The sequence below is a fragment of the Lepidochelys kempii genome, chromosome 13, assembly GCF_965140285.1.
Source record: "Lepidochelys kempii isolate rLepKem1 chromosome 13, rLepKem1.hap1, whole genome shotgun sequence".
Taxonomy (NCBI): domain Eukaryota; kingdom Metazoa; phylum Chordata; order Testudines; family Cheloniidae; genus Lepidochelys; species Lepidochelys kempii.
This window is the reverse complement of record NC_136392.1, coordinates 15995707-16017569: the sequence shown is the minus strand read 5'-3', so window position 1 is coordinate 16017569 and position 21863 is coordinate 15995707. Positions and strand designations below refer to the sequence as shown.

General features: G+C 42.2%; 2 protein-coding genes across 10 annotated transcripts in view; one reads left to right on the top strand and one right to left on the bottom strand.

The window, feature by feature from the left end:
• Positions 1-2295, top strand: part of BCAS4 (breast carcinoma amplified sequence 4) — a 100050-nt gene extending 97755 nt beyond the window's left edge. Inside the window, exon 9 of the transcript XR_013634506.1 lies at positions 661-2295. The gene's annotated coding sequence lies outside the window, so the exon portion shown is untranslated. The remainder of the gene's footprint in view (positions 1-660) is intronic.
• ADNP (activity dependent neuroprotector homeobox) overlaps positions 1-14929 on the bottom strand; it is a 44565-nt gene extending 29636 nt beyond the window's left edge. For 2 of the 9 annotated variants that reach the window (XM_073309406.2, XM_073309413.2), the window contains exons 1-2: positions 14561-14929; positions 578-736 (exon numbers count right to left, since the gene is read on the bottom strand). In XM_073309406.2, the coding sequence (XP_073165507.1) occupies positions 578-614 (37 nt within the window). In that variant the 5' untranslated portion in view covers positions 615-736; positions 14561-14929. Of the gene's footprint in view, positions 1-577; positions 4365-14556 lie in introns of those variants that run through there. The other 7 variants (XM_073309408.2, XM_073309412.2, XM_073309411.2 and 4 more) reach the window with 7 other exon arrangements.
• Positions 14930-21863: the final 6934 nt, after the last annotated feature.

The following is a 21863-nucleotide window of genomic DNA, read 5'->3' as shown; positions in this document are numbered from 1 at the left end:
TTTCAGAGTAATTTATGTGGAAATGATTGAAAATTGTTTTTAAACATTTCATTTACAAGCTTCCAATGAGTTATAAACAATGAAGTTGTCATTTAAAAGTAACATATACCTTGTAAAACTAAGGAATAACTTCACTTAAAGGGACACTCAATCACATTTTTCTCAGGATTATTTTATCTACGCATTACAAGTGACAGCTAAGTTTACTATACAATTGAGATGAATATATTTCTTCCAGTTTTTTTACTTTGTGCATGACAGTACTTTGACAATCAGTTTCATCATTTACCCATATAATCAGCTTCCCCTTCTGTGTGTGTTTTTATACATAAGAAGAAGGGAAAACATTTTGTAAAGAGCCAGTAAATTAACTGTAAAACCAAGAAGACAGTCAGGGTGACTCAAACAGGTATGGTACCTGAAAATTTACTTTTTTAAAATGTATCTAGATTTCAAGTTGGTGTTCCTTTAAGTGTAAAATTGCCAAATTCTACACATTCAGCCCATTTCCTCAATTTTTTTGCCCATACTTCAAACTCTTCCCATTTTTATTCAGTACATATTATGAGGCATTTACCTCCAAAATTAATGGTGCTTGGGTGTCTCAGACTCATTGGGCAAGTTTCATGCAAAAGCCTCCAAAAATAATTCTCCTTGCAGAACGCCCACCTCAGCGATTATATTACACCTACTGTGTGAGGCCAAAGCCCGGACATAGGAGAAGGCTCATATCCTGCTGTACAAAACAAAGTGTTAAAGACAAGAGATAAGAATGTAATAAGGGTAAGTCTTACATTTATAAATTATGTTTCATCATGAAGGACTAATGCCCATTGTGAATCATACATACAGGTATCACGACTGAAATAGAGGTACTGCTAGAGTTTAACCCAGCAGCCTTCCTTCATTGGCAAAGTTTCAAAACATTTTAGCAGGTTTTAAATTTTAAGCAAAAAATTCCTCTATAGTACACTATATGACACTATAGTAGAATATTTTGATATTCAGAACTCAATTACCCAAACTGGAATTCCACCAGGATACCACAACTAACACTGCTATTCACATGCCATCTTTTGATCTCACAAGCAGTTATGGCTTCCAGTTTTACATCTCATCTGAAATACAGCACCTTCAGCATGACAGTGCCTCCACAGCCATGATTCATTCCTGATGAAGAGGTGAAGTGCCACCTACTGAGTCACCAACTGTACCTGTTTTCTCCTTGGAGGGTTTCCATCCAAATACAGACCCATCTTGCAATCTAGGGTTTTAGGAGATCATATAGCCCAGGGTAATACGGCTGTCAACCACAACCATGAGGAAATATATTCAGTAGGGCAAGATTCAGATGAGCAGTCTCATTCAGGTTCGTATCTGCTGGCACTAAGATGTGAAGTAGATTATCCTGGGTGTTGGAATGTATTAGACTATGTTCTATAACCCACTTGCTGCACTTTAATTCATCTCACTCATTCATGTTAATAAATGAATCAATGTACTTCTATTTTAGGCAGGTTTTGAAGCAGAACAAGACAGGTAACTTCAGTGTAGGGAACCAGGAGTGAACAAATCCATCAAAGCTTCCAAAATATCTTTTAGTTGACCATTAACTTATTAGAGCTTTTCAGACAGAGGAGAAAAAGTTTACCAGATTTTCCCCATGAGTTGTTTGATTCAAGTGATAGTCTCATGGATTTCAAAAATTTCTGACAACATCCACACCCTAATAAAGTATTGGCACCACTACAGGTACTGGATTAAGTTTCTGGAAATTTGTGGACTAAGTTTATTATGGAAATAAAACTTTAATGGGCTGATATGACACAATATAATATATTAAATACATAAGTTTAAAGCAAAGACTTAAAATGTAACTATTGTTTTAAAAACCTCAGAATTTACATTCTAAAGAAGAGATTTACATTACATACTAGTAAACTGGGCTATTGACTAAGATTGGGGGAACTGAGTTATTTTATTTGAAAAATATTTTTACTATAAACAATAAATTTATTTCCCTGCCATACTGGATTACTTTTCTGACAGAGGACTGGACAGAATGAATAGTCAGTCCTTTGCATTTCTGTCAAGTCCCGATCACTTCATATTCCTCTCTTCCACCTGAAGACCAATTATATAAACTACCTGCCTGGCTGAGGCCTGTTTGGAGCACATCAGTTACAATTACTACATCAACCTGAAGATGTGATCACTGAGCAAAGCAAGGCACTTCATTCTGTACCAGGGTCAAACAAGTCCACCCCCAAAGACTGAAACTAGTTACTCTACATGGTACAAATCATGATCATCAAGCCTCTGGCATTTTTCTGAATTTTAAAAATCGTGAAAAGTTTTCTCCAATAGCAGAGTCTCATTTTACTGACACTTTATTACGAGTTAAAGGGAATTATTGGTTGAGATATAAAAAGTACAACACAATACATGTATCAGAACTGGCTGCAGCTGCATGCTTCTTATTCAAAGAAGTAAAACATGTTAGTTTCCTATGAGACTCCACTTTTTTCTCTGGCTTCACTAGTCAATGTACATTTTAAATGTGGTCTATTTCCAAAGACCCCCTTAGTTAATTATATGCAGTAGCATGCTCTGAGAAGCCAGCCATGAAAGTAGAATGAATAAAAGACTGTTAATACAACATTATAGTTGAGATTTTTGAACATACTATTCTGAAAATATTAAATTATGGCTCCCCCAGTAAGAGAAATGCAACCTCCTTGTGCCTATGAACTATTCAGCCATGTATCCTATTGTGCTCTGCACACCACAAGGTGAATGATGGGAGATGCCTGTTTACCAGGAGGGGGCTGGAACACTGGCACCTGAACATTCCACAGCAGTTGAGCCAAGCGGATTTGACCAGCAGGCAGAAACAGCACCAAGAGCCTGGGGGACAGAATAGAGAGAGATGGGAGAGAAAGCCAAGATAAAATAAGGAAAAAACACAGCAGGGTCAGGGACATCACAGAGAGAAAAAAAAAACAGTGACAAAAGCCAGAGAGAGAAGTGGCAGAGAAAGAAAAGCTGACACAGAAACCTCCCTGAAAAGGTAAGTGTGGCTTCTGGATAGCTTTGTTCCTGCACTGAGAGGAATAAATGGTTTGAATCCTGACACAGCCATTTGTTTACATTAAATACTTCATTTTCCCTCTGTCAGACTACTCCTCACATGGTAGTAAAACAGCTCCAGCCGACTTTCAGAGGTGCTGAGCACCCACAGCTCCCTGTGAAACCAATGGGATTTACTGGTGCACACCACTTCTAGAGAGTCACCACTGATGTTTCACTCTTCCAGTAACAGCTATAAACCTATGAAGGAGATTGGTTTTCAATATAAAACACATTACACTCGTGGTAATTTCTTTATGGACAACAAAAACACCTATTTCACCCCCACTCTGTCACAAACAACAGATACTGTACTCAGCTTGTCAGCTGGTAGGAGTTCACTCATGGTAGATCGATCCTTAAACAAGGGCTTGCTTTCACTGCTACAGTTAAGGAGTTACTCTACTCAAGCTAACCTAGCTCAGGAGTGGACACACTGTGAACCACACTGCACTCAAACTACACAGAGCAAATAGATTTGCAGAATGAGGGGATTAGCAGATAATGAATTATACTAACTCCAGCTGTAGCCTGTAGCTGCATCCTCACTGCATTACTAGCTCTAACAGCAGCAGCACTTGAGTATCAACCCTGATGAGCCAGTAAAGCTCAACTTAACTCAAACTAAAGATTTGGGCGTGTGGAGGGGAGTCAGGTTAAGGGTGACTGGAGTTATACCTTGAGTTAACACCGTAGTGAAGCCCTGAGATTAGTCTGATGGTCCTAACTACATGTATATCTATGGTGCAATCAAAGTTGTAATTGCAGCACATTCAGACATACCTGCCTACCTTTAATCTAGCTAGCCCTGACACCAATAGCAGTGAATACGCAGCACAGACTTCAGTGTGGGCTAGACTCCCAAGTGCATACCCAGACTTGTACTTGGGCAGGTAGGCCTCACTGAATCCCATGCTGCCATGGCTTCACTGCTATTGGCAACTGCAAACTACAAAAAGCTAGCATGGTATGTCTAACCACACAATCCGAATGCAGTGTAGACATATCCTATGTGCTCATAGGTTGTGTCCACAGTTGGACTGAGACTATGCTAGCTGCTTTTATAGGATGAAAACTTGAAAAAGACATCACATACCTTCTGAAAATTTTGTATGTGCTAGTTTCAATACCAATATCACTATAACTTAAAGTAAGAAACAATTATTTCTTTATTTGTTCAGTTTGTTTACTTTGTACAGTTTACTTCATTATGTACAGTCAAGTCCCACCTCCTCCCACCCAACTAAATCAGTTTCTCCACTACTGGAAAGTCCAACTCCTAAAAAAAAATTTTTTTTTTTAAATATTCAGAATATACTATTTAAGAAATGCTGTATCAGAAACTGGATATTTTAAATTAGCTAATCACAAAAATTCAGGTTGTCTGGCTCTCTAAACAAAGTGATTGTTAGCACTGCTTCCCTGACCAATGTGAAGTTGTTCAGTTTCCCATTTTAACTGTTTATATAACCAAGTATATATTCCCCGGGGGGCTGGGGGGCAGGAGAAGTGATGGAGAGTTCATCTACAGCATGGTTTTACAACACACCTATAAAAATCCCTGTGCAGGAAATTCTTATGCATACTACATTTCCCTGCCTAAGACCACAGGAACAGCAATAATGAGCCAATGCTCGAGAAGTTCACTGTCTCTGATCTCTTTGGGCTTACAGTCCAGCTTCATGTTGGCTGTTCTTGCATAAGGGTCTCCAGCTTCCCATCATACATAAAGAACTCTAATGAAAGGCAGCCAAGGTTCTAATGACAGAAGTATCAACCGTACAGCTGAGATTTCTTCCTCTTCATTCCTCTTTTTAGGTTAAAAATCTCTCTCTCATCCCCTGCCCATCAGACAGGGATATTCTAACTCAGTGGTTCTCAATCAGGGGTCCAGGGCACACTGGGGGGCCACGAGCACGTTTCAGGGGGTCCACCAAGCAGGGCTGGCATTAGACTTGCTAGGGCCCAGGGCAGAAAGCCGAAGCCCCACTGCCTGGGGCTGAAGCCAAAGCCTGAGCAACTTAGCCTCACAGGGCCCCGGGCAATTGCCCTGCCTGCTACCCCCTAATGCTGGCTCTGGCTTTTATATGCAGAAAAACAGCTGTTGTGGCACAGATGGGCCATGGAATTCTTATAGCATGTTGGGGGGGGCCTCAGAAAGAAATAGGTTGAGAACCCCTGTTCTAACTCACACTTTTCATTCTTTCTTGATTTCTGGAATTTTCCACTGGTACCAGAAGCTCCACCTAGTGGATGTGTATACTAACTGCACAGTTTGAACAGGAATTATCTATTTCCTTACCAACTGCTAATAAGCATATGTAATGTTAATAATGTTTTTGTTTTAATTTACTGTGCAACATGGCCAAATTTTCATTTATTTGGGAACTGTAACTTTGAATTTCCTGAATTGTGTTTAGAACAGAGGTGGGCAAACTACGGCCCGCAGGCCACATCCGGCCAGTGGGACCGGCCTGCCCGGCCCCTGAGCCCCTGGCCCGAGAGGCTAGCCCCACGCCCCTCCCCGCAGCCACACAGGCAGCGCTCTGGGCGGCAGGGCTGTGCGCTCATTCAGGGCAGCGCATCTAGCTCCAGCCAGGCAGCGTGGCTGTCAGACATGCTGCTCTGAGCTGCATGGTAAGGGGGCTGGGGCGGGGCCAGGGCCGGGGGGGTTGGATAAGGGGCATGGAGTGGTTGGATGGGGGTCAGAGGACGGGGAACAAGGGGGGTTGGATAAGCATGGGAGTCCCAGGGGGCCTGTCAGGGGGCAAGGGTGTGGATAAGGGTCGGGGCAGCCAGGGGGCAGGGAGCAAGGGGGTTTGGATAGCAGGTGGGGTCCCGGGGGGGGTGTGTGTGGGAAAGTTAGGGGACAAGGAGCAGGGGAGGTTGGAGGTTCTGAGGGGGGCAGTCAGGGGGCAGAAAGTGGGAGAGGGCGGGGCCCAGGCTGTTTGGGGAGGCACAGCCTTCCTACCCGGCCCTCCATACAGTTTTGGAACCCCAATGTGGCCCTCGGGCCAAAAAATTTGCCCACCCCTAGTTTAGAACCTGAACTAAGATGTCACAATAATTTAGGTTTGTGATTTTAAAAAAAGTTGCTCATTTATTTGACCATGCAAACATTTAAATACACAAAGCAGGAATCGACCTTTCTGATGTGCCCTAGAAACTAATATCAAAAGTTGTTCCGTCTGTATGGCACAATATAATTAAGTGTACAGGAAGTCTAAAACTGGAGGCACCAATGGCCGAGAAGGCAGGCCATCATACATAGTAGCCCCTTTAATACCTCCTTTAAATAAGCATTTGAAATAGCCAAGGATATGTTATATATATATATATATATATACACACACACATACACACACACACACATATACACCAATAGCTGCAGTGAAATCAATATGTACTGCACATGCTCAGTATGCCATTCTCACTTGTCCATAGCTATTTCTTAAAGACTTTTGTGTTGAATGTAATAAAGCCTCAAAAGAGGTCATGATTTTCTTATACCATGATATATAGTTCAATGAGTGGAAACAAAGGCTAAATGAATATTCCTCAAATTTCAAAAATAATTCTCCTCTGGAATGAAACTAAATATGAAAAATTCCAAAGCAAAATTTTTTGCTGGAAGCTTAATCATGTGTAGGGCTCTACCAAATTCATGGTCTATTTTGGTCCATTTCATGGTCATAGGATTTTTTTTTACAAACCATAGATTTCATTATTTCAGATATTTAAAGCTGAAATTTCACAGTTTTGTATTTGTAGGGATCCTGACCCAAAGAGGAGTTGTGGGGGGTTGCAAGGTTATTGTAGGGGGAGTTGCAGTAGCCTTACTTCTGTGCTGCTGCTCGTGCTGGCGCTACCTTCCAAGCTGGGCGGCTGGAGAGCAGCAGCTGCTGGACAGAAGCCCAGCTCTGAAGACAGAGCAGCGCAGAGAAGGATGGCATAGTATGGTATTGCCACCCTTACTTCTGTGCTGCTGCCGGCAGAGCTGGGCCCTCAGTCAGCAATCACCACTGTCCAGCAGCAGCACAGAACTAAGAGTTGTATGGTATGGTATTGCCACGCTTACTTCTGCGCTGCTACTGGAGGGGCATTGCCTTCAGAGCTGGGCGCCTGGCCAACAGCCGCCACACTCACAGAATCATAGAATATCAAGGTTGGAAAGGACCTCAGGAGGTCATCTAGTCCAATCCCCTGCTCAAAGCAGGATCAATCCCCAATCAATCAATGCCCAGCTCTGAAGTCAGCGCAGAAGTAAGGGTAGCAATACCATGATCCTCCTAAAATAACCCTGTCACCCCCCTGCAACTCCCTTTTGGGTCAGAACCGTGAATTTGAGAAACGTTGGTCTCCCCCATGAAATCTGTATAGTACAGGGTAAAAGCACACAGAAGACCAGATTTCATGGTCCATGACACGTTTTTCATCGCTGTGAATTTGGTAGGGCCCCAATCATGTGGAATCCTGAAGTACTCGCACTTGCTGTTTGGAGCATTCCAAGAAGCATTCTGACACTTTGTAAGCTCTTTAGATTCTTACCAAGAGACATTTATTAAGTCTTTCTAAATTTAAAACACAGAAACAAAACATGTAAGCTGCATACAGGTGATTTGATGTGCCAAAACCAGTAATACATATTGCTGGGGTGTGCTGGTGAATGATGAGTAGCAAAGCTCTGCAAAAGTGTGCATATACGGACATGCACTCCGGAACATGTTACAATCTACTCCAGCAGTTCTCAAACTGGACATGACTCCATTTTAATGGGGTCACAAGAGCTGGCATTAGATTTGCTGAGGCCCGGGCTCAAAGTTGAAGCTCCACCGCCTGGGGCCAAAGCCAGAGGGCTTCAGCCCTGCGTGGCGGGGCTCAGGTTACAGGTCCCGGGCCTGAGGCTGAAGACCTTGGATTTTGACTTTGGCCCCTCCGCCCGGGGCAGGTTTTGGTTTTGCTCCGGCCGACTCAAGGTTCAGTCCTCCCATCCTGGGGTCATGTAGTAATTTTTGTTGTCAGAAGAGGGTCACAATGCAATGAAGTTTGAGAATCCCTGATCTAGTCAATTCCCCAGCCAATGTGTGATGTACTCCTCAGATAGTGGATGTATTATATATTAAATTGATAAAACACTAGCCAATTGGCTAGATCTTAACTAACAGGCTATATGTACATTTTAACTAGTTAAATAAGTAACGACCATTCAGCTTTTTCTCCCCCCACAATCCCCATATGTATCCCAAACAAAAATGTAACTAGTCTGTGGGGTTGGACAAGACCTTATATACAGACTTCTCTCTCCACATATTCCTACCTTCCTTCCCTTTTTTGCCTAGACAATTCCCAAGCACTCCAACTCCCTGACTAGATTCCAGCACTAATCCACCTCAGCTGCTGTCTTTGGGCTGGCTCATGGACCTTTGATATTCAAAAGACTTCATAGTTTGAGCAGTGGGAATCAAAAACCATACAACACAGTTCTTAGAAATTTAGAGAAAAGTATTTTAAACTCTTTTCTAAGTAACCAAGAGACTTGTTTTAAGGAACTTTTTGTCTCTCGCTGCCACTGATCCACATCAATACCAAAAAATGTTTTTTAGCTCCACTGCATCAGCACAAAGAACTGCTAGCTCTGGAATCATGTCAGGAATCAGGCAGAACAGGACAGGTAAAATTGGGTAAAGGCAAGAGAACAGATGAAAGTCAGGGGACTGGAGAACAGCTGAGACAGAACTGAAAGGCCCTGGCTAAAAGCATCCCCCCCATATGTTAAAATGATTGGCTGAATGAGGCAAAACCATCCACCCACAGTACTTGTGGCACCTTAGAGACTAACAAATTTATTTGAGCATAAGCTTTCGTGAGCTACAGCTTATGCTCAAATAAATTTGTTAGTCTCCAAGGTGCCACAAGTACTCCTTTTCTTTTTGCGAATACAGACTAACACGGCTGCTACTCTGAAACCACCCAGAGTGTTAACTTTCAATGGCTGAGGAGGTTGGGGTTTTTTAAATTATTGAAGTTTTAAACATTACCTTAGTAGTATTTTATTTTACAAATACATATTTTGCCAGCTGACCTGTTCAATCAAGAACGTGTAAGTCTGTTGTGCGCACTGGGACACAATTACACAAGTTTAGAACCCAACAGCCAACATCAGTTTTCTTCCAAACCATTTTTAAATGCCAAGTTTTTTAAAACTAAGGATATAAATGGTTTAACTGACAGTGACTCACTGCAGACGAATATGGCATTTGTTCCACTCTTATTTAAAACCAAAAAATGTCACACACATTCAAAAAATACCAATGTATGTGAGATTAAAGTGATGCCCTCCAAATGTGGGCCTCACATTTGGGCTTCCAATCTCAACTGCAATGAAGGTGTCAAAAGCATACATTTTTTTCTTAAAACATATGGCCTTTGGGCAGGTAAATAAAACAAACTAGTTTCCTTAATCTGATCTCAAGTACATCTTTAGATATTTTATGTCAAGCTGAAGATTCTCTTGAAAGTCCGGAATGAACAATTCCATTTCCCCCAAAAGGGTGTGTTTTTTATATCGTGTTAGTCCAGTCAAGTTAGACTTTGTCTAAACACAAAAATTGTACTACTTTACCTTTACTGATATAGTTAAAGTGGTACAACCCTCCATGCTAGTGTGGACAGTTAGGTTATGTCTACGCTGCAGAGCCTGTGTTGGTATAGTCCCCTAGTGCAGACACAGTATACACTGACAGGAGTTTTTCTGTTAGTGTAGGAACACCATCTCCGCAGACAACATCAGGTATATCAACAGAAGCACTCTTCCACTGACACACCTGTGTCCATGCTGGGGATTTTGTAAGCATAATTATGTTGATTGAGGTCATGGTTCTCTCACACCCCTGACCAATATAGCTGTGCTGATATAATGTAAGTGTGGACCATGCCTTAGGCCTTGTCCACTCATAAAACTTAGGTCAACACAGCTATGGCCATCCACTCCCCTGACTGACATAGTTATGCCAGTCTGACACACATAGGTCAGCAGAAGAATGCGTCTGTCAACCTAGCTACCGTCACTCAGGAAGGTGGAGCTCCTAAAGGAGCAGAAAAATCCCTTCTGTCACTGTAGCCTACATCCGCTGGGTCACAGCAGCATACCTATGGCACTGTGGCTATGCCACTGTAGTACATACAGGCTATATACCTGTATAAAACGTGCTTATATTCATATAGCTTATAACCTTTCCTGAACAGGAAAAAGTTATACCAATATAAATACACATACCGGTATAACTGTGTCCACGCTAGGGGTTGTACTGTACCAGTCCTTAGTTTAATATGATTGAAAAGCCCTAATGCTTGTTAAGATGTAGGCTAAAAGCTGAAAGCCCAACTAACATGCCTTCAAACATATTAGCCTCCATCTTAACGAGCATTAAGAGGGCTCAACACAACTGAAAAGCCAACTGGACTGAGCTAAAAAAACAGGGTACAAGTATCCTAAGGGGCCAGTGACTACCAAAGGACATATCTGGGTAGAGCACATAATAGGTGAACAATTTAAATCAAATAGCTATTCACTATTGCTCTTTTGGGGATTTGATTTAAAATATACGTCCTAAAGACTTCAGATCCTGATGAGGATGATCGTAGTCTAATCTTGATTTTTTTCTCTCTCTCTCAACCTTTGTGCACAAATATTAAAGTGAAGATAATTTTCTATTTTATAAATTGCTAATCTGACTGCTACAGCTTGTTCATTTAGAGCTTCTCCAAAATAAGTAAATTAGAGTCTTTAGTTCTCGTGTCTTTTCTCTTACCCAAATATTTATTCCAATTTTTTCCTTTACACTAATATAGCTAGATGTCACCTTCCCCATTAAAAACAAGTCATATAAAATTTACAGTTTAGACTGTGTACATGTCTTAATTCTGCCAATGCACATGTCACTGAGATACAGCCATGCATGTCAGAAGTGCTGCTTTATAACATTTTTAATAATCATTTTCAAAGGTTGCAGTTATTCTCATGTACCAAAGCTGGGGGAATAGCCATCCCTTATTCATGCTGGTGTATGTTGGAAGCACAACTTACCTTGCACAGAGAGGGCTTGTATATGCACTTATTTAGAAATCTAGTTGGCATTCCCCTTCTAATTTAGGAGTCAGTTAATGAAGTGGAGAGCCTAGTACAGTATAATATCACTGAATTACTTCTATGCTCAATTAAAATGCTTTTTTAAGGCACCATTGTAAGTTAATGCAAAATAATATATGAGAGTTGGCATCTTCTGACAATTGGTACCTTCAATCCTGCATACAATGAAAAGCTTCTCAGTTTAATGCTGCAGAGCATGCGTTTCACAAGCAATCTAGAAGTTCTTCTGAAATAGGGCTCTCAGCCCCAAACATATTGAATACCACCACATTCTGTTCTTAACCTACATGCCCTTTTTCTTAGAGCAAATACAAGCCACCTTTCATATTTTCTCACACACATTCAAAACACTATTTACCTCCCAACATTTAAAACTAATGCTCTTACATTAATGTTTTTTTAAACTCTAGTAGCTTTACCCAATACACATTTAGGCGTTAAAGGCAAATTTAAGCATTATGGGGGGAAAAAATGAAGTTGTTTTCTATAGTTCATTCTCATGTCACCAGGACTTGGAGTTATAAATATAAGCCAGTATTTGAAACACTGGGTACTAAACAGTTAACTGTTTCAGACATAAAAGCAAGATTGCATTAGCTTCTTAAAGCTGACTGCAAACTTTGAACAGGTTAAATATGCCAATCACTGTTAAGTGCTGAAAAGCCAAATATAAAATAAATAAAAACTACTGTGGACAGGTCAAAATCACTTTTAGCAAAGAGAAGTTAAAACCTGTATAAAGCATAATAAATTCACAAGTATAAACAAGCTTAATATTCTGCTTAAATATTTCTATGTTGGGACATGTTATCAACTGTATGTCAAAAAGACATCTCCATTCTAAGGCTTATCTTTGTGTAAACTGGAAGCATCTTCAGCAAAGATTTAACCACCAAGTTACAATGAATCAGCCTCAAGTGGCAATTTTTAGTAGCAACAGAATATGTTTCTTTTCATTTCTGTATAATACTCCAACTTCACTACATATTGTAAGGAAGATATTGGTTGGATTTGGTTGATACTAAATCGCTACCCAACATCTGTAAATATATATTACAAACAGTACAAGGCATTAATTAATCTGTGTTGTTTTAAAAGCAACTGATTTTAAGGGGATGGTTCATTTTCCACATCCAGAGGGATGGTAACTGTGATATGAAGCATTGGTAAATCTTTATAGCTGCTACAGTTACCATTCTCCCCAAGTGAAAGTTCAGTTTTTCCAGATGGTCCAGCTGAAACCCACGTTACTTGAATGGCACTGCTGCTACCAGGGAGCCAGGCAATTCAATCTGAATGTATTTAAGTAAGCCATTCTGTGCTGCACAAGTAGTGACAATACTTCTTCATCTAAACACGTCCTCCCGCCTCATCAGTGTTCAAATATGAACAAAGTTAGTGGAAACATCATGGCATAAACTAAGGAAAGCTCTGTCCTATTTTTCTAAAAGATACCAAAGCTCTTAAGCCTGTCAAATATTTTCATTAAAACCAAAATCATGAATCAAAATTATGGAGGAATCCCAGTTGTCCAAGCAAAGCACAGCTTAACTCAGTCTACAGATAAAGCACTCAATGCTTTAGTAAGGCACCATAACACTGAAGTTTCTACATCACTACTGCCATGCATTCAGAATGTGTGAAAAAGCCATGCAAGTTTATAAAGCAGATGGCACCACAAGCCACAATCAAGTTTTCATACAATTACTACATTCTCCATGGAGGTCCATGTACAGCCGTGCAAAAGAGACAGAAGTCATCCAAGTGCTCTATTTCTCTCATTTTTCCATTTAATCAGTATGATCTCTGAATACAAGTATTCTGTCAACTTCAAAAGTGATCTCAGATGATTATAGTGGCACAGAGTTGATCAACCCCTATGAACTGAACGAAAGTACATAGTAGTAGTATCGGGAATGGCACTGAGAATTTGATGCCAAGAACACAATTTGGTCACTGTAGTTCCAAAAAACATATTGAAGTGATCAGATTCTTCTCTAAATCACTGCTCTATTCACTAAATCCTTTACTATGCTGCTGTCAGCTCATAAGAGCAAGTGAGCACTTAGTGATAGACCCATTTTCCCAGGTCTGTAGAAGGCGCTGTGTGGCAGCTCCTCTCTATGCATCTGGGGCCCTTCCCCCTCTCTGCAGCAACCTTACCCAGTGCAGAGAATGCGCCCCCTACTGACTTGAACACTCATCTCTCCTTTCCACCGAATTGGCTGCGGTGCATTTTGGGTGGGAGCTGGTATTTTTCTTCCATGGCCATAAACCAGATGCAACAATATAGCTTTAATCCAGCCTCAACGCATACAAAAAAAGGAGTCACATTCACGTTGGTGCTTTTAAAAAAATCCACTTAGACTGCAAACAAGAACGAAAAGCAACATGATGGAGTGGGTGAGGAGGGTGCAACCTTCAAACGACAGAGGCAGAATGCAACATTTTAGGGCTTAATTTCTCCTGCCTTTGTCTGAGAAATGGGTTACAGTAGCTATGACCCGGGATAGAGAGAGCAAGGGGAGGATGAGTGGCTGGGTGAATGTTACTCCAGCCTGTAGCCACTGTTCTGCTCAGGGAACCAGTCATGAATCGCGCCTTTTCCAGCAGACACACACCCCGGCTAGTGGGGGGAGACTGCTCTGGTCTCCATTCATTGCACCGCAGCCACCACTGCTTTCCGGCCACTCTCCAGCGCCAACTCTGCCATTAGGGACCTTCACCGGGCAGGCGGCATGTTAAAGACAGCTCTGAGATGCTAGAGGTGATGGATCCATACATTCACTGATCCATCTCAGCCGCTTCACCTCCCATCCACCGCCGCCAGCGCAGACCATGCAATGAAAGCCACCCTCGAGGCACATCCATGTGCAGCCTCCGCCGCCGGGGGTGAGGAGGGACTGAGGGAGGAGGCTGGGGCTGCATCTGCCTGCCGTACGGGCCCCGGGAAGGGAGAGGGGAAGCCGGTAGCGGTCCCTGCAGGCGGGAGAACGGGCCAGAGCACCGAGGAAGAACTGGCCTCTTCAGTGCACGCAAGTCTTTTCCACATGTGTGCAGCTGCGGAGAGGGGTGGGAGCTGCCCGCAAACTCCGCAGCCCCCGCCTGCAGCGGGCATCGCGGTGGACACTGCACTGTGCGGGGCCGGCATGGGGCTCCTGCCCAGCGGCTGAGGAGAGGGCTGCACGGGGCTCTGCCCCGATGCTTGCGGGTGGAAGGCAGCTGCACAAATCGGGAGGTGGCGGCTGCCCGCTCCCAGCTCGGACCCGCGGACTCACCTACCTGCCTGGGCTCTCCTCAGCGGAGGAGGGCGGGCGCTCCCCCGGCACCTCTGGCTGGGGGTGGGGGTGCGCGGAGCTGCCTCCCTGGCGCCGCCCGGGTCCCTGGGCGGGCGGGCGGGCGGAGCGGAGCCGGCGGCGGCGCGGGGGAGACAAAGGGGGCTGGATGGCGGGGGGGTGAGTGTGTGTGGGGGTGGCCTATGGTGAGCAGGTCCCGGGGGGAGGGGGCGGTGGCGGCTCCACTGCGCTCGGTCCCCGGAGGGGGGGGTGTCAGGCTCCGGGCCGGGGGGGGCTCCCTGGGCGCCCTGCAGACAATACAGCCGGGTCCCTCCTGCCCAGAACCTGCCCTGGCCAAGATGGCGGCCGAGAAAGAGCGGAAGTGACGCGAGACTCTCATTAGCATACGGGACTCATTGTCCAGCGGGAGGGGAGGGGGCCGCGCCCCGGGGGGGAGGGGGCCTGAGCCCCGATGGGGTCCTGTTCGCCTAGACCCCATCCCACTTCGGGGTGCGGGTCCTTTAAGGGAAGGGGGAGGGGAAGCAGGTTACATAACCCTGCCGATGGGGGGGGCTCTCGCGAGAGGGGGAGCCGGCGGCGGGATCTACCCCGGGCCCGCTAGGAGGCGCCGCGCCCTGCGGCTGGGGCCTCAGCGGGGTTTGGCGCCGCCTGCTTATCCTTCCGCCACCCCCCAGCCGGAACTACATCCTGCCCGGAGGGGAGGAGAGGGGCCTAGGCGCTGTGTCTGGAGCGGGGGTACAAGCATAGGGAGCATACGCCCACGTGACACAGAAGTGACAACATCACGTGACCTCATAATAGTGAGCACACCACCTCGTGCCCTAGCGATGGTGTGCACACCTTGCACCAGGGACACTCCAGGAGTGGGAGCATCAGGCACAGGGGTTGGCCCCACAAAGACAGAAGCAGGGGAGGCCAGAGATGGCTTTTGGGTATAGGGAGATGGGCCTCCTGTTTGCATCTCTGGCACATCATAGTGTTCTGAAGCACATCTGAAGCAAGCATTGCACTGAGCAGCAGCAATAGAGGCCAGGTTGTACAGCATGCATAGGACAGTAATGTACAGCATACACCGAGTAGTAGTTATCACAAGTGAGCTGTGGTGACCACTTACAGAAGTAGCAATCACACCATGGACAGTGCAAGAGTGACCATACACATCCATAGCATTCACACCTCACACCATGGACAGCGCAATAGTGATCACACTGTGCACAGAGCAGTAGTGACCACACCCTTTGGCTTTAAACGGTACAGAATAGAGAAAGATGAGTAGCTAAAATCTTTTGAGAGAGTTGGGTGGTTTTGATGTTTCTTTTATTGTACTGCAACAGTTACCCATATTTTATCTGGCTTTCGAAAATAGCAACAACACCTTCTTGTAAACTATTCATTTGCCTTGACAAAACTTCCTTTTACACAGTTTGGACTTCTAGGAGTAGGTCATACTTTATATTTGGATAATAAACCTCCCTACTTAAAATTGTCCCTCATGGAAAAAGCTCAGGGTTGACTCATCCTAAGACTTAAGGTTAAATCATAAGACTGGTTCAAACTGGGACAACTGGAATTAGGAAGATTTAAAATTAAATTAAGGAAATTGTAAATGTCTTATTACCTACGTATATTGCAATATCTTTCATTCTAAAAGAGAGAGACACTTTAAATATTGCTCTCTTTTTTTGCCACCACTTTCCAAAACTAATTGAGATTTGGCAGGTTTTGATCTAACATACAGAAAAGAAAGGGTTCTCTGAAACTAGAGTAATATTATATATCATTTATTACTTAGCAGCTTTTACACACACAAAAGTAAATAAATTGTATCTTAACAATTTTTAGGTTATATTTCAAAACCATAGTTTCTGAATTAAAACAAGTGTAATCTCACAAACTAAGGCCCCAGTTGGGCTACTCATGGTGCATAAACTTAAAGTAAACTAAGGATATGCAAGGTCCCTTTGCAGGATCGAGGTCTAATTCAATAACAGTGCACAAAGTATCTTTAAATGAGATGGGCTGGGAACTTTTATTACACCAAAATACTGGGATATTTTATGGATACAATGTAGCTCAATTCATTCAGTTCTCAGTATTTCAAAACTTGTTGATTAAGGATGAGGTGTATAACAGTTAGGTCACTAGTACTGAACAAACAAAAGTCTAACAAGTTTTTCAAACCATGGCCTGCAGTTTAAGAGCAAGGAAAACTTGTAATACATTACTTAAACTTCACAAAAGTTAAATCCCATATTTTCAAATGGCTCTAATCTGAAACACACCCACCCTTTTTTTGGTAGAATTTTGTGATATTTTGTAGAATTTTCAATTTTTTTCTCGCTTAAGACTTTTACTTGTTCCTCAGATTTTAGAATTTATTCTTTGATTCCAAATGACTATATGCATTTTCACAGTAAATTCACTTTAGTGGCATAAGAAACAGTAAGCCACGAAAACAATCCTTCATTTACAATGTCACTGAAATACACAAAACTTATTGAACCCTACAAAAAACAAAAACAAATTAGCCAGTGCTATTTACTGTAAGAGGAACTTCTAGAAAGGTGATATCTAATTGTTCTTTATGTGCCTTCTAGAAAACCTGACAATAATTGTGCAACTTTAAGCAAAGCAAAAAACTATTTTAAGTTCTTATATAACTTTCATTTGCTTTACGAGGGTAGATATTTTCATTTTATAGTGCAATATAGGAAAAAATGCTGGAAAGCATTTGCAAAGCATAGATAAATGGGAACCATATTCTTAAGCTAACCAGTTAAAAGAAACATTCTACAACGTTTGCATCCCTACAGAGCCCATGGAGAAAGACACCCTTTCCTGAGATACTGCTAAATTGACTATACCACAGAGTGAAATATAGTAATATGTACTCCACATCCAATTAAATCAATTTGATGGCTCTATGTGAAAACAAAAACACCCCCAAACAAGCCTTATGACCTTTAAATTTGCTAGATTTGATTTTTTCCCACTCTATCTCTTTTTAGCTATTGCTTATTAATATTGCAGTATAACAGATGCTATTATTTCCTAAACTTGGCTCTATCTGGTCAGAATTTTGGTTTTTCTTTTTACAGTCAATTATGATCTGAGTAGTGGCTTGCCATTTGCAACACATTTAATAGAGAATTGCTAGTCACAACCTTTTTGCTGAAATTAAAAACAGGACAAACTAAGATGATCTAGAGAGGGAAGAACACTGATAGGTTAGCGTCAAGGAGGGAAGCACACCAATGGAAGAAAAAAGTACTCTCCGCACTATTGCAGCTAATTGTTTTGAGCTGAAACACATATATAACTGAGATGCTTTACATTGTGCAGACTTAACTGAGAAAAATGAATAGTAGTTACAGATAAGTAAAATAGAAGTCACCAAGAATTAATTTAGATTTGTGGTGGCAAAATAGTCCTAAAGTGTATTTGTATGTACTTAGAAGCTGTGGAAGGCAAGGAGGAGTATATCAGTAAAGTGATTGCTTAACTATTTACCACTATACTGAGGAGCTATGGAATGAGTTTATGATGTGTAGCATAGAAATTTCTGTTTTTATATTTGTCAGTTTAAGTCAGTGGTCAAGTCCAAATACTAAAATTTATTTTTCCAGGAATTTTGAGTAGTATTCCTACCACTTGAAAAAACAGACTGTAAAAATATTGACTGCACAAAAGGAGGATAGTACTGTAAATTCTAATATTCAGAAAGTCTGTTAGAAATCAGTATTATTATTTATGTAGCACTGTCAATGGACACAGCTTTTACAGCAAATAAAATATATAATAAAAAAGAAAAAGAAATTCCTTGGTCATTTTTCAGTCTGAAGGCATTAATATTTGTTGTAGAAAAGCACACAGGGAGAGAGATGCAATCCTTAGAGAAGCCAGGCATTATAGAACAAGAGATGAGCAGTTTGAAGGAGAGGTAAGATTTGACAAACCTGCACATAGAAGGTGACATGAAAATGTGGGCATGTGAAGGAAGCAGGTGTCTCAGTTCTGAGCCGTTCACTTAGGAGAGGGAGTGATGGGGGATTCAAGCCACGTTTGCGTCACCGGGTTCTGTGCTCAGCTAGCAGCATCAGAGCAGCCTCTGAGCCTGCTCTAAGTTTTGGTGGCTTCCCACAGGCATCTAGAGGCCTCTCTGCCAGCCCCGAATAGCTGGAGTGCAGAATGCTCTGAGCACATCCTTCCTGCCCACAACACCTGTGCTACGGAATTCTTGGTTGGAGACTGCTTTCCAGTCCCTTTGTGCGGCTGGCTCACAAACCAGAACTGGGGCCAAAGGGATCAGTGTAGAGAAAAACTTGGGAAGAGTTTAGGAAAGGGGATTAGGTATGAGAGGAAACTTAGTTAGATATGGGCAGAACAGAGCAGCAAAGCAAGAGGAAGCTCACAGTCCGTGCACCAGATGGGAAACCCATGCAGAGATTTGTGAAGGCAGGGAACACAGAGTCTAAACAACAGGAGAAGAAGATAAATTTAGCAGCTGCATTTTGCATAGAATAATGCAGGGATGAATGGGAGTTCATGGGCTATGACCAGTTCTTGGGCTAAAGTTTTGGCAGTAGGAATAGATGGATTTTATGCAATGCTGTCTAGAAAGCAACAGCAATATCCAGGGCCTGCTCTTGCTCCTATTAATTCAATGAGGGTTTTGACTATAGGCTTCAATAGTATAACACTGGGTCAAACAGTTGCAAGACATAAGAGCACAAGGAAAGAGGAGTCAATGAGGACACTAAGGTTGCATGCCTTGGTGTCAGGGTGTATACTGGTGTTAAAAGTTACCTGCAAAGTGGGGGGGAAATGTTGTGCCTATATTTTGCTTCTTTGTGATGTGTATAAAACTGCAGGAAAATTTATTTAAAAAAAAAATCCTGTCTGCTCTTTACATCCGAAATACAGATTTTTTTCTACTATGAAAGTCTGTGGCACATGGAGAATTAGTGAAATTATGGCATCACAAGAAATAAGAGACTTAAAGTTGAGCAACTGAGAGGGAAAGGGATGTAGTCATGGCTTGCCTACACACAAAAGATACATAGGTTTAACTGAAGGTATGTTGTTGTACTGATTTAGTCAAACGTTGGTCTGGGGCAAGTTAAACCAATATAAGTGTCCTTATACAAAGTTGCACCACTTTAACAACATCGGTGCCATATATTTATGCTTATTTATTTAGTTTTAAAATAATAAGGATGCATATCTAAGGTTCTAGGCACCCCAAAATAATTAATTACACAATACATACAATTACATTAAATCTTTGCAGCATTAATCATCAGTTCCACAGGAACTCAGCCAGCCAGCCACCGACCCTCCTTCATCATCTAGGAAGCATATTCAGACATCTCCAAAAACCTAAACAAGTAGTTGGCTTTCCAGTGTGCCCAGCAAGTCATCAAATTTGGGCTATTTTAGACCAAGGGAAGCAAATTCCAGAGTCTCAGCACCCACAAAGAGAATGCCCTGCCAACAGCCCCCTCTCTTTTATAACGAGGTGGATCCAGCTCAAGTGCCTCTGCTGACCACAATTGTGGCAGTATGGCCTAGGAAGAAAGGTAATTCCTTAGGTGGGTTGGTCCCAGGCCATTCAGGGCCTTTACAGGTCATAATCAACACCTTAAACTCCACCCACAGACCAAGGAGCATTCAGTGCAGACCAGTGACCACAAATGTCATATACTTCCAATATGTTGCTCCACTCAGTAAGTGAGCTGCTGCATTCTGCACCAGTTTTCATCTCTCAGTGGTTTTTAGGTGTAGCCTCATGTAGACTGACAAAAAGAGAGGTCAGGTCTCAGCCCTCATAAAAGATATACCTGAAAGTCCAAAATGGCAAACTTCAGTACTTTTATGGCGTTTAAACCAATGGAAAATAATTATTCCTAGGTGAGGAACTAATACATCATGTACCAGGTCAAACAAGCTTGACACTATAGAACTTGGGGTAAAATTCAGGAAGACTTGTGCTCCTACATGCCTATATCACTTTTGAAAATGGGACATAAATCACTTAGGTGCTTTTGCAAAAAGAACAAGGAGCACTTGTGGCACCTTAGAGACTAACAAATTTATCTGACCATAAGCTTTCGTGGGCTAAAGCCCACTTCATCAGATGCATGCAGTGGAAAATACTATAGGAAGATATATATATAAAGAGAACATGAAAAAATGGGGGTTGCCATACCAACGCTAAAGAGCCTATCGATTTAAGGAGGGCTATTATCAGCAGGAGAAAAAAAACTTTTGTAGTGATAATCAGGCTGGCCCATTTCAAACAGTTGACAAGAAGGTGTGAGTAACAGTAGGGGGAAAATTAGCATGGGGAAATAGTTTTTAGTTTGTGTAATGACTCATCCACTCCCAGTCTTTATTCAAGCCTAATTTAATGCTGTCCAGTTTGCAAATTAATTCCAGTTCTGCAGTTTCTCGTTGGAGTCTGTTTTTGAAGTTTTGTTGTTGAATAATTGCAACTTTTAGGTCTGTAACTGAGTGTCCAGGGAGGTTGAAGTGTTCTCCGACTGGTTTTTGAATGTTATAATTCTTGACTTCTGATTTGTGTCCATTTATTCTTTTGCGTACAAACTGTCTGGTTTGGCCAATGTACATGGCAGAGGGGCATTGCTGGCACATGATGGCATATATCACATTGGTAGATGTGCAGGTGAATGAGCCTCTGATTAGGTGCTTTTGATAATTTTACCTTTTGTCATTGGGGGATTGGATGAATAATGGGACTGGTAATGGAATAATGAGTCATTTCTAGATCACTTCATCTTAAGATGGTAGTAAAATCCCCTAATGGCTGTTTGGTGGCCTCAGTCTTCATCCATTTCCTTGTGGACATCACAACTCATAGTCTCAAAACAGGGACCATGGATTAAATGGGCATAGAAATCTAAGTGTCCTCCTAGAGATAGGTATCTCTGACCTGGAGATAAGGCGTACCAGTAGGGAAGCTTGTACAGCCATTAATTGAGATAAATCACTTCTGTATATGCTGCTGAAGTTTCCTCTGTTGTCAATCCAGCACCTTTCATAAACACAACATTTACTTAGTGAGAAACTTGAATTTAAAAAGTATAATTTAAATCCTAACTTCAGTGATTTCATAATTTATCATTTTTTTCATAAATGGATTTTCTCTTTCACCTATCATCTGGATCCTTTCTTGCAAATTGCTTTGATCAGGAAAAAAAAAGCACAAAAGATTTTTGGAAACATTGAAATTAACCAAAACAACATGCTTCAATTTTTCAACCTGGAGT